Source organism: Cervus elaphus, chromosome 10, assembly GCF_910594005.1.
Source record: "Cervus elaphus chromosome 10, mCerEla1.1, whole genome shotgun sequence".
Classification (NCBI taxonomy): Eukaryota; Metazoa; Chordata; class Mammalia; order Artiodactyla; family Cervidae; genus Cervus; species Cervus elaphus.
In genome coordinates this window covers 38,999,017-39,011,561 of record NC_057824.1, presented here as the reverse complement: position 1 = coordinate 39,011,561, position 12,545 = coordinate 38,999,017, and the positions used below count along the sequence as shown (strand labels likewise).

The 12,545-nt window shown below is 46.7% G+C and overlaps 1 protein-coding gene across 6 annotated transcripts in view; it reads right to left on the bottom strand.

The window, feature by feature from the left end:
* LOC122701544 (katanin interacting protein) overlaps nucleotides 1-12,545 on the bottom strand; it is a 228,563-nt gene that overhangs the window by 199,834 nt on the left and 16,184 nt on the right. For 4 of the 6 annotated variants that reach the window (XM_043914569.1, XM_043914575.1, XM_043914573.1 and 1 more), the window contains one exon: nucleotides 8,071-8,126. The exons of 1 other annotated variant lie outside the window; for it this stretch is intronic. In XM_043914569.1, the coding sequence (XP_043770504.1) occupies nucleotides 8,071-8,126 (56 nt within the window). Of the gene's footprint in view, nucleotides 1-8,070; nucleotides 8,127-12,545 lie in introns of those variants that run through there. One more of the 6 variants, XM_043914574.1, reaches the window with a different exon arrangement.

Genomic DNA, 12,545 nt, shown 5'->3' with positions numbered 1-12,545 from the left:
TAGTCCACCAGGCTCCTTTGTCCATAGAATTCTCCAGGCAAGAATACTGAAGTGGATTGCCATTTCCTTCTCCAGGGCATTAACTGGGAACTAGTTACATATTTAGGCTTTCCTGGAGGTTCAGTGGTAAAGAATCCTCCTGCAACGCAGGAGATATAAGACACCGGCTCAGTCCCTGGGTCAGGAAGATCCCCTGGAGAAGGAAACGGCAACCCACTCCAGTATTCTTGTCTGGAGAATCCCACGGACAGAGGCGCTTGGTGGGCTACAGTCCATGGGGTCGCAAAGACTCGGACACGACTGAGCAACTAACACACACACACTGGCGTCTCAAGTGGTAAAGAATCCGCCTGCAATGCAGGAGCTGCAGGAAATGCAGGTTCAATCCCTGGTCAGGAAAATCCCCTGGAGGAGGAAATGGCAGCCCACTCTAGTATTCTTGTCTGGAGAATCCCGTGGACAGGGGAGCTTTGGCGGGCTATAGTCCATCGGGTTGTAAAAGACTCAGACACAGCTTAGAGCCTAAACAACAACAAGTCATATATTTATGGACAAGTTCACAATTCTCTCTGTGTCATTTTTTAGTAGCAAAACCAGATCTGAACTGACATGAAATTTAAAGTCTTTATCCCACTTAGTAGTATTTTCCTGCAGATATATTAATATATTTGACTACAGAGGGCTGTCCTAGGGCCATACTTCGATAATATTACTTTCTAAATTAAAAAAAAAATAGAAACACGTTTGGCCCCAAAGATGTCAGATAAAGGATTGGATTTTTGTTCATTCATAGTGAAGTACTGGGCAGCCATAAAAAAGAATGAATGAGATTTGTATACATGTGCTGCTACAGGATATTCTCTAAGACACGTTGTTAAGTAAAAAGAAAAATCCAGAACAATGTATTACATGCTATAATTGTGTTAAAAGGCAGGGGGTGGAGGTAAGGTCAGAGAGGATAGATAGAATATTTCTGGAAGGACACAAATTGATTACAATGATTGTCTCTTGGGATGGCAAGTGGGGGGTTAATGTCAAGAGCACTGTACCCCTCAATGTATTTAGTGTTTTTTTAAAATTTAACTTATTTTATTTTTGCCTGTGCTGGGTCTTCATTGCTATGCTATGGTTTTCTCTAGCTGCGGCGATTGGGGTGCTAGACCCTAATTGAAGTGCATGGGCTTCTGATTGGTGTGGCTACTCCTGCTGTGAAGCCTGGGCTCTAGGGCACAGAGGCATCAGTAGCTGGGGCATGTGGCGGCTCAGTTGCCCTGTGGCATGTGGGATCTTCCCAAACCAGGGACTGAACCCTGGTCTGCTGCATTGGCAGGCAGATTCTTAACCACCGGGCCACCAGGGGAGCCCCTGCTGCTTAGTATTGATTAGACAGGTTGATCAGACTCTCTGGCCTCTGAGCTGGAAGAAGAAATAGCTGGAAGAGAGGAGTATGAAGACAACACCAGGTCCAGGGACCAGAGGGGAGTGAAGGTGCGTTCACGGTGGCACACGGAGGGACCGTCCAGAGAGCCTGGTCCCGGGAGGCACCCTGAATCCTCGCCTCCCTCCTTTGCTGGGTCCCCCTGAGATCCCAGTCTCCTCCTCTGCTTGGCGAACATGAAAGGCGTCTCTTGTCCTTGTACCACAAGGCTTTGTTAAGAGCAGGAAGTGCTCGTGTGCGCGCGTGCGTGCATGTGCATGCTTATGTGTGTGTGCAATGGTAGGGCTTAACATTATCTAGGCGGTTGAGTTAAATGACTTCTGCAATCCTTTACAAAGCGAGCTCAGCAGAGGAGTGTGCTGTCAGGGGCATTTTGCAGAATCTCCCATCAGCTGCACGAGGAGGCAGTCTATTATCACGGAAGGCTCTCAGAGTGGTTTACAGTGGGGGCCCCAGAGCTGCCTGCCTAGGGCGCACAGCCAGGAACCCGGAAGCCTGGAATCAGCCTACAGTCCGGCTGGAGCAGGAAAGACCCCTTCAGCCCTGAGTGCAACTGTGCTGTCTTTTCCATCCAAGGCCATGACTGTCTCTCTGCTAAACTCTAGACACGCTAAGGAATGATCACAATCATGTAGGAACTAACATTTACGGAACATTTACTATGCACAGCGCTAGGCACTTTATCACTGCCTTGATTCTGTATACCAAGCCTCCACGGTGAATTATCAAATGAGGTGAGAGGGGTCGAGAGACTAGGCTAAAGGTCACCTGACAAGCACGTGAGCAGAGGAACACTGTGGGCTCCGTTCACAGATGGCCGGGGGCCTCCAAGGCTCTGTGTAAAAGCAGGACGTGTCCTCAACACCGTGCTCTCAAGCCCCACAGTGCTTTTGTTGCCATCAATGTGGGCCCTGGCCAGTAAGGGGTTGATGAATAAATATTTCTTCCTCCTCTATGTTTTCCTGTTTGTTTTTAAAAATTTTTAACACTGTATGAAAAATTTACTTTCTAATGATTTTTGAGTAAACCACAATGGCCATGATTTCAGAAATCATTAACAATTCATGACCAAAGGCCAGGAACACTACATAAACTCCACAGGCAGAAGCCGTGAATCCTTGCTAGAGAAGAGGTGGAGGATATTTTTACCAGCTACTTCAAAAGTAGCTACTGACTTCAGGCCAGCCATCCACACTATATTCTTTCAGAAATGACTGTCACGCTTCCTATGCCTCTGTTAAAGCCGCCTCTTCCAGGAAGTCTTCTCTCTCTCCTCCAACACCCGCTGGGGCTTTGATCTGGATCTCCTCTATGCTGGCTGTCATTTTCTGCTATGATGTGTGCTTGTCTGGCGGGGGTAGCGCAGGCATGCAGTGCATGGGGTAGCACCCAGGTTGAGAACTTAATACGTATAAAACGCTGGTTCTCAATATCTGTGGACACAGTGGGAAAGGGGAGGGTGGGGTGAATTGGGAGATTAGGATTGACATATATACACTGCATGTGTGATCAGTCGCTTCACTCATGTCCAACTCTTGGCAACCCACTGGACTGTAGCCCACCAGGCTCCTCTGTCCATGGGATTCTCCAGGCAAGAATACTGGAGTGGGTTGCCATGTCCTCTTCCAGGGGATCTTCCTGACCCAGGGATCAAACACATGTCCCCTTGCATCGCAGGCAGATTCTTTACCTCTGAACCACTGGGGAAGCCCCCATAAATACACTATCATGTGTAAAATAGATCGCTAGTGGGGAGCTGCTGCATAAGACAGGGAGCTCAGCCCGGCACTCTGTGACAACCCAGAGGGGTGGGATTGGGTGGAGTGGGGGAGAGGCTCAAGAGGGAAGGGGCATAAGTATACTTATGGCTGATTCATGCTGTTGTATGACAAAAACCAACACACTGTAAAGCAATTATTCTCCAATTAAAAATAAATAGTAACACAAACACATACAAAAATGCTGGTTCTTATCCGTGGCTGCATGTCAGAATCATTTTGGGGGGATTACAAAATTCTGAGGCTTCAGTCACAACCCCAGCGATTCTGATTTAACTGATCTGGAAAGAGACCTGGACAGCTGTTGTTGTTCTTCAGCTGCTAAGTCATGTCCGACTCTTTACATCCCCATGGCCTGTACCACGTCAGGCTTCCCTGTCCTTCACTATCTCCTCGAGTTTACGCAAATTCATGTTCACTGAGTTGGTGATGTTATCTAACCATCTCATCCTCTGCTTCCCTCTTCTCCTTCTGCCTTCAATCCTTCCTAGCATCAGGTTATTTAAAAGCTCCCAAGTGATACAAACATGCTGTGACATCTGTGAACCGCTGACATCCAGCATCCAACCCAAAGCCTGGCTCTGATACCTGCTTGCAGTCACGCAGGTGTTGGGGGCGGGGCAGGGAGGGTCCCATTAAAAGAGGACACGTCTTCCTCAGAAGTCATTACCCAGAGACTTCCCTGGGGGTCCAGTGGCTAAGGTTCCGAGTTCCCAATGCAGGAAGTCTGGGTTTGATCCCTGGTTAGGAAACTAGAACCCACGTGCTGCAACTAAGACCTGGCATACCAAACATATATATATACACACACACATATACATTTTTTTATTTACTTATTTTTGGCTGGGCTGGGTCTTCCTTGTTATGCCGGCTTTTCTCTAGTTGCAGCGAGCAAGGGCTACTCTGTAGATGCAGTTTGTGGGCTTCTCATTGCAGTGGCTTCTATTGTTGCAGAGCACAGGCTCTAGGCCACAAGGCCTTCAGTAGTTGCAGTTCCCAGGCTTTAAAGTACAGTCTCAATAGTTGTAGCACATGGACTTAGTTGTTCCAGGGCATGTGGGATCTTCCTGGATCGAAATTGAACCCATATCTCCTGCATTGGCAGGCAGATTATTTACCATTGAGCCACCAGGAAAGCCCTAAAAATTTTTTTTTAAATGCCCATTGTTGCCTTATAGGAATAAGGAAGGACTCAATGTTGCCACTCTCCATTTTGCAGAGAAGCCAGAAGTCTGCATTTTCTGGGTGAAATCTCTCAATTTTTGAATGTGATCACCTAATTTTGGGCTTCCCAGGTGGCTCAGTGGTAAAGAATCTGCCTGCCAAAGCAGGAGACACAGGTTCGATCACTGGGTGGGGAAAATCCCCTGGAGAAGGACACAGCTACCCACTCCAGTATTCTGGCCTGGGAAATCCCATGGACAGAGGAGCCTGGTGGGCTACAGTCCATAGGGCTGCAAAGGAGTCAGACACGACTTAAGAGACTAAGGAGCAACAACGCTTAATTTTAAAAGATTGTCACAGGGTATGGGCCAAATAAGACACAACTTTGGAGCTGAGAGTGGCCTGGCAAGCTCACTGAGAACTCCCTTTGCAGTGCTGGCCCATGCAGGATGGTACCCAGTCCCCACTCAGGATAAAAACTGCCTATCCACCTGCCCAGGTGTGTGCCGTCCTGTATGCCCTGCCCCCAAGAACATGACGCAGGACCCTGTCTGCTTGCTCTCACCAGCTTGTCTTTCCCTGCCTTTCATGGGGACAAAGCTTCCTCTGTACCTGGCATCCGGTGTAAGGCACAGAGAGTCAGGAAGTGTGGACTTCACAGACAACGTGGGCAGGGATGCGGAAAGAGGAGGTGGGTGGAAAGGCACGTTATAATGCACAGGATGAGCGTCCTGGCAGCTTGCTATTAGTTTCCTTCTCTTGTTTTTCTAACCAAACAAAAGTCGTGTTAAGAAAGTCAGCGCTCTCTTTCAGAGGGCCTGAAACCGTTTTAAACATCTTTCAGGACTGAACTTGGATGTTGTGATAAACAACCCTGTTCTCTGTTTTCCCTCACTTCAAGCATTTTTCAGAGGAGTGGTGTGAAACGCTCTCTGCGGCTGGCATGATGGGAGTAGCCAGGAAAGCGGCAATTAGGGGAGTCCTGTTGCCAAGGAGAGAGAGGAGGGGAGGGGAAAAGTGTCTCTGCTAGTTACCGGCTGCCTTGCTCCATCATTTTCCAGTGAATTTTGTAATGTGGATAAATAAGATGCTATCATTATGCAACCAAAGGCCTCAGGTTTAAACAATTCATTCCTGGCCTTAGAGGACTGGTACTCGCTCTTGGTCATTTAATCGGGGGAGACCAGGGGCCTGCAGGCCAGTGCTCACCCCCATTCTGGCTTGTCCACCCTGAGGCTTCTGGAAGGATATTTATGGAGACAGGCACATCTGCTTTTTTCTCTTTTGATTTTTAGGTTTTGCTTTATTCCTCATGATAAAAATCAGTACATAAAACACAAAGGGTTGGGGGGGAACCACTTCCATAATCTATTGCCCAGATGAAACAACTGCAAATATTTTCTTTCAATGAATCAATCGTGAATTTTAAGAGCAGCATGAAAAAAACCACCTAAAGCAACAGTGGTGCCCAACCTTTTTGGCACCAGGGGCCGATTTTGTGGACAATAAAGAATCTGCCTGCAATGCAGGAGACTCCAGGTTGGAACCCTGGGTTGGGAAGATCCCCTGGTGGAGGAAATGGCAACCCACTGCCTGGGAAATCCCGAGGACAGAGGAGCCTGACGGGCTAATGTCCATAGGGTTGCAAAGAGTCAGACATGACAGAGGGATTAACACTTTTGCTTTCAATTTTTCTGCAGATCAGGGTGGCATGGGGGGAGCAGTGGGGATCGGGGGGAGGGATGGCTTCGGGATGATTCTCATAAGGTCCCTAGATCCCTTGCATGGGCATTTCACAGCAGGGTTCAAACTCCCATGAGAATCTAATGCCATTGCTGATTGACAGGAGGTGGAGCTCAGGCGGTAACGAAAGTGACGGGGAGCAGCTGCAAATACAGACGAAGCTTCACTTGCTCACCTGCTGCCCTCTTGCTGAGCAGCTTGGTTCCTAACGGGCCATGGGCTGGTACTGGTCCACAGCCTGGGGGTTGGGGACCCCTGACCTAAAGTATTTCTACTCTGTATATTCAAAAGGACTCTCCCATTTGATACTTCTTCAGAAAAATGCCCCCACCAGAAAGGAGTGGGAAGATACACCCTAGTTCAGCCGCTGGAGTGCCCCCTGGGGGCTGACATTGCAGTCTTCTTAGCATCCAAGTTCCTCAGTTATCTCCCAGCCCTCATCCCAGGCAGGTCGATTACACACGGAGGAAAGCCACGCTGACTGTTCTGACTACAGCTGAGAGAGGAGGTAATAGGAGAGAGGATGAGAGTCACAGTCAAGAACACAGGGCCCTTTGCAGGCCCACCCCGACCCGCCTCCTCAGAGCTGGCTGGGGCGAGGCCATCGCAGAAGCAGCAGCACCACGAGCTATAGAGAGAACAATCAGGTCCTATGGCCGTTTAAGCTCCTGGATGCATCTGAGCCTGAGAAGTTTCCTTCTGTCTCTGGAATCAGGTCTGTTTATAATCAAGAGTGTGAGTATTGAAGTGTTGATGAATTTCAGGATTGGTCGATATAGGTGATGAGCACCTAAGACTTCAGACCCCCGCTCCCATCAGCCACTAAATAAGACTCAAATGTAAACTCTCACAGGCTTGGGACTCCATCGAAGGGCCCTCCAGTCATTCAGGGGTCCTACCTGCCACTTCCCCCCTCAGGCTCAATGACCTTGCAACTCTCCTTATTCGTATCTTTCTGCCTTTGACCATGCTGTTTATCTGGCCTGGAAAACTACTCACTCTCAAGAGTTAACCTTTACATTAGCCTTTCTTATTACCACTGGCAAAGGCAGGTGATCCCTTTTCTGTGTTGAAACCCACCCTTTGTCCTTCTCTCCCGGGACTGGTACTTTCACACTGTACTGTGATGATCTCGTGGCACATCCCTTCCAACGATGCTGTGCACACCCTAAATCAAGGACTGTCTCTCATCCTTCCCTTAGGCTTAGCCCTGGTGCCTAGCACAGTGCCAGTGGGCTCAGCATAGTCAATTTCAAAAATTTCAAGAATGGTTAGTTTCAAGTAGGTGGTATATTTCAATGTTTTGTAGCTCTTCCCATGAAGAACTGGGGCCTATTTCCCCATTCCCCTTGAATCTGTGTTGACCTTGTGATCTGCTTTAAAGAATAGAAAGTAGCAGGAGCAACACTGTTCAAGTGCTGAGCCTAGGGCTCAGGAGTTTCTGAGTCTTCCACTCTCGTACTCTTGAACCTCTGAACCCCTATGTGAACAAACCTGTCTAGCTTACTGGATGAGGGGAGGACATTGGAGGAGAATTAAAGCACCATAACTGATGCTCAGACAGCCCCAGGGTGACACAGCTGTTAATGGCCAATGCATAAATAAAGCCCAGCTGTGGTCAGCAAGGCCTGGCCCATCAGCAGAACCTTCAGGGGAAGCTGAGCCCAAATGGCTGATCCTCAGAATCGTGAATCAAACCCATAGTTGTTTCAAGTCACTAAAATCTGGGTGACTTGTTACACAGCCATAACTGACTGATACAGTCAGTACGAGGTTATTATTAGTGACACTGGGTTGATAACTCCAGTTGCCAACTATCATTGGGTCAGGGATTCAAGCTAGAGACTCAGAAAAGGAGATTCAGGGATCCTTAAATCACCAGCCCATTCCCTCAGATCTTTTTAAATTCAGTTGCCTCCCACCAGCCCTCATCAGTGGCTCATTTACCTCCTTTTTCTCCCGAGAGCAGGACCGGCTTCTCTCAGCCTTCCGCAGAGTCTGACCTGTAGCAGTTCAAAAGCAGAACCAGAGATTGAGGCTGTTTTAAAACAGCTAGCTTATCACCAAAAAAGCTTTTTATTTGCAAAACTGAATAGATGGGACCAATCACAATCAAATGATTTTAAGAAAATGTAGCCTATTATGATAATGGGAAAATGGCATACTCTTGAAATAGACTAACGGCAATGAAATGGTAATTCACACACTCACATTATTTGACTATAATGAACCAAGCCGCCGCTCTTTAATCTAGAACATTATCTGCACTTTGCAAGGGCCAACAGACTGTAGTTTTTCCCAGTCGAATTACATTTTTATTAAATTGTTTGGAATTATATAAAGTGCCTTCCACCATGCGCATACACATAACCTTTGATGAGTGCGTGCCAATATGCAGCGCCAAACCTCCGATCTCGCCACATAGGTGCTAGTGCAAATATGAATTAGCAGTAATCACCCCCATTTCATATAATGGGGCAATTTCAGAGAGAATTGTTGCTTTTCTCAGAAAACTAGAAGACTAACATTGAAGGTATGCATACATTTCACAGATCGACATCAGGATGTTTAAATACGCTACTCCAAATGCAGTTTTTACAACTTTGATGGAAGCGGCCATTATGAAAGGAGTCCTTGATGGAAAATTAATGAATCGATTTGGTTTCAGAACATAAGATGGGAGTCTCACTGCACCTTGTCAGTGTGTCTCACAAACTGTCCAGCTTCACTCTCGGGTGGCTATCTGTGAGAATGTCACAACCACATGTTCCATTAACCAGGAGCACTCTGAAGGTGGGAACAAAAAGGCTGAGTGATGACTTACTGAGCGGCAAGAGAGGTGGACAGAGTCAGAAAGGAAAGACTTTCTTTTTAATTAATTTGGCTGTGCCGGGTCTTAGTTGTGGCACATGGGATCTCGTTCCCTGACGAGGGGATTGAACCGAAGCTCCTTGAACTGGGAGCATGAAGTCTTAGCCATGGACTGCCAGGTAAGTCCCAGATGTTTATCTTTGCATGTGGTCACTTCCAGTGGGTCCACATGTGAGTAAGACGCAGAGAGCTGCTCATAGCTGGTAAAAAAGCTCAGGTCAAGGGATGAGGCTCTTTCCAAAAAAGGATAAGGGAAAAAGCAAAGATGCAAAGATGAACCTCTGGCATTGGCCAAACTTTGGGCCAATACAGAAGAGAATGTAGAAAAGAGGTAGTAGCTATTTGTAGGAGACTCTGGGTAATACAGTGTCATGGTATAGCAGACATCTTCACAGGTATCTGCTCAGCTCATGATGACACCCTAGACTGCTCCCTTCTCTTCTTCCCCTCTATCCCCAGGATGCTCCTGTGGCAACCATGACTGTACATGACCCCATACCCTGAATTTGGTACGCTCCTCTGGGTATGGGCCCTTGACCCAATCACAGCCAATGAGAATCCCAGCCCCTAACATTTGAAATTGATTCTGAGAGACAGAGAAGAGAGAGGGCCAGAGCAAGGCTACCTCCACATGTGACCAGCCACCAGCCACTGGCTTTAGGGACAGATTAACGGAGAATGACAAGACAGAGTGAATGGATCTGACACCCACAGCATGCATACCTTTGTGTTTCACAGACATCTACTTTAATTAGGCTCTTCATATATGTTTGCTTTTTTTTTTTGGCGGGGGGTGGGGGGGTGGGGAACCTTAAGACAAAGAACCTAGGGTTTTAAAGATGAAAAAGAGCCCAGAAAAGGACTTCCCTGGTGGTCCAGTGATTGAGAATCCAACTGCTAATGCAGGGGACATGGGTTCGATCCCTGGTCTGGTAAAATTTCACATGCCTTGGGGCAACTAAGGCCTTGAGCCGAAACATCTGAAGCCTGCAAGCTCTAGAGCCCATGTTCCGCAACAGGAGAAGCCACTGCAAGGAGAAACCCATGCACTGCAACTGGAGAAAGCCCAGCACAGCCAAAAATAAAAATTAATTAATTACTTTTTTTAGAAAAGCCCAGAAAAGATACCACTGTGATGCAGGATGCCCATAGCGGGGGAGGTTTTACATGTGTGGACAGGGGGTAGACGAAAACACTGTGTACTTTGCACTCAATTTCCCTATGAACCTAAATCTGCTCCATAAAATAAAGTTTATTGATTTAAAAAAAAAAAATAGCCCGGGATCTAGGGATCAGGTGATCCAGGTTGTCATGTCGATTTTAATCTGACTTCTGATCCCTAATGCTCTGCGGCAGGAGCTAGGGTGGATGGCTCCTCCAAACCCTTGTGCACACCTGCTCTGGCTGTTGGTTGAGGGCCTCTGGGTTGGCCCTAAGGTGGACCAGAGAGGAGGACATACCAGGTAGTAGGCCATGCAATAAGGAGCCGGGAGCTGGAAGGGGACAGAGCAGACTGGAGACCGGGGCTGCTGGGCTGATAGATCAGGGAGTTCTAGCAGTCGGCAAGATGCCTGAAGAGCCCAGCGAAGCCCGGGGCAAGGGCAGGGAGCAGGAGAGAAACAGAGCTAGTTTAAGGTGAACACAGCAGACCCCAGAATCTGGCGGAGGCCCTTCACGTGCTGGTCACACACATGCATGAGGATCCAGTTCAGTGGATCACTGACATGTTATGAGATCTTAGATAACTCACAGGATCCAAGAGGTTCTCTTTGGGCCTTATTTTTTTTCAATTTTTTTTTTTTTTTTTAATGAGAAGTAGGCTGAATCACCTAATGAGTTTGCTTTCCACCTCTAAAATTCTGTGATACCAATAAAGAGCAATAAAGAAAATTAGGGTGGGCCATAAAAAGAAAATATTAATGCAAAGAACAGAGAGCTTAACCACTGAAATTTGCAAGTGAATTTCTCTATTGGAGTTAATTAGAAGCTTCTTTATGCATTACATTGGAAAATAATTTGCTTATTTTCCAGTGAAGATAATTCACTCTAATTATGCACGTTTGTTATCAAATGCCTCTGTCCTCACATCACTGAGCCCCTCTCCTCTCCAGGTAGCTCAGTGGGGAGACGGCTCCTTCTCCCCACGGACAGAAGGAACCAGATCACACGGTGCCTGTCTCCTGTCTACTGCACTTAGCTCCTCTGAGTAGCTTCCTTCCAAGATCTCATTTTTATCCCTATGATGACTCAGGGAGTGGGGAAGAAGGTGACATTAACCTCAATATATGCTGCTTGCAAAATGAAGGGGCCGTTCCTCCGCATTTTGCAAGGTGACCTGCTAGCTGCAGCCAGAAAACAATAAATAAGGCCAAATGTAAATACTACATGTGCACCTCACTTTAGAAGACAGATGTGGACCTGGGGAAAAGAAAAAAAAAGAAAAGAGTGGATTGAATTGTTGTAAATATAACACCATTCTCCCATGTAGGGTTTCAGAGAGATTGTATCTGCACTTAGGATTAATTTTCAATGGTTGGAAGATTCTGACACTTCAGTTTTACTTTGCTCTAGATGCAGATAATAATGTTCATTGCTGCCATTTAGAGGGAAGTTGCATTTTCCTTGGATGTTAGATTCTGAAGTCAGCAGGCATGGGAAAATCGGTGTCAAAATTCCCTTTGAAAAAGAGCCTTAAATGTCTCGTAAAGAACAGTCTCCAGGACACAAGATTTTATACCCACTGATGTAGACCTATGTGCATGTGTAATATTTGGTGCATTTGGAAATGCATGGTATGTGATAAAAGACATATGCAAAATATAACTTTACAATATTTCTAATTAAACTATTTTAAATTTTTTATGATCTATGCTTTTTTTTTTTTTAACATATTCATTTTTATTTATTTATTTGGCTGTGCCACATCTTAGTTGTGACACGTGGGATTTCTGATCTTAGTTACGGCACGTGGGATCTCTAGTTGCAGCAGGCGGAATCTATTTCCCTGACCAGGGATGGAATGCAGCTCCCCCTGCTTTGGGAGATGTGGAGTCTTAGCCACTGGACCACCAGGGAAGTCCCTAAGTTATAACTATTGTAATTATTTCCCTCTATTTTTTTGTCTTGGGGTAGGAGGAACTCGTCAGAGGTCGGGGCACAAACCGGGCACTAATATGATGAAGGTTAAATGTTCTAGACAGGACACCTACTAAGGGCCAGGTTCTATGTACCAGCTTCATCTCCTGTATTCTCACATCCACTCCTCCAGGTCAGGAGTCAATAGACTTTCTCTATAAGGGGCCAGAGAATAAATTTTTTAAAAAACTGTATAGGTCATAAAGTCATGCAGTTTTAAGGTCTCTGGTGCAACTACTCAACTCTGCCTTTGGAGGGTGAAAATAGCCACTGATGATATGTAAACAAACCATATAGGAGGGCTCTCCAGGTGGCCCAGTGGTAAAGCATCCAGCATCCGCCTGCCAAGTAGGAGACCTGGGTTCGCTCCCTGAAGAAGTTTATTTCTTCTGCTGTCCAAATACGAGGGCTCATCC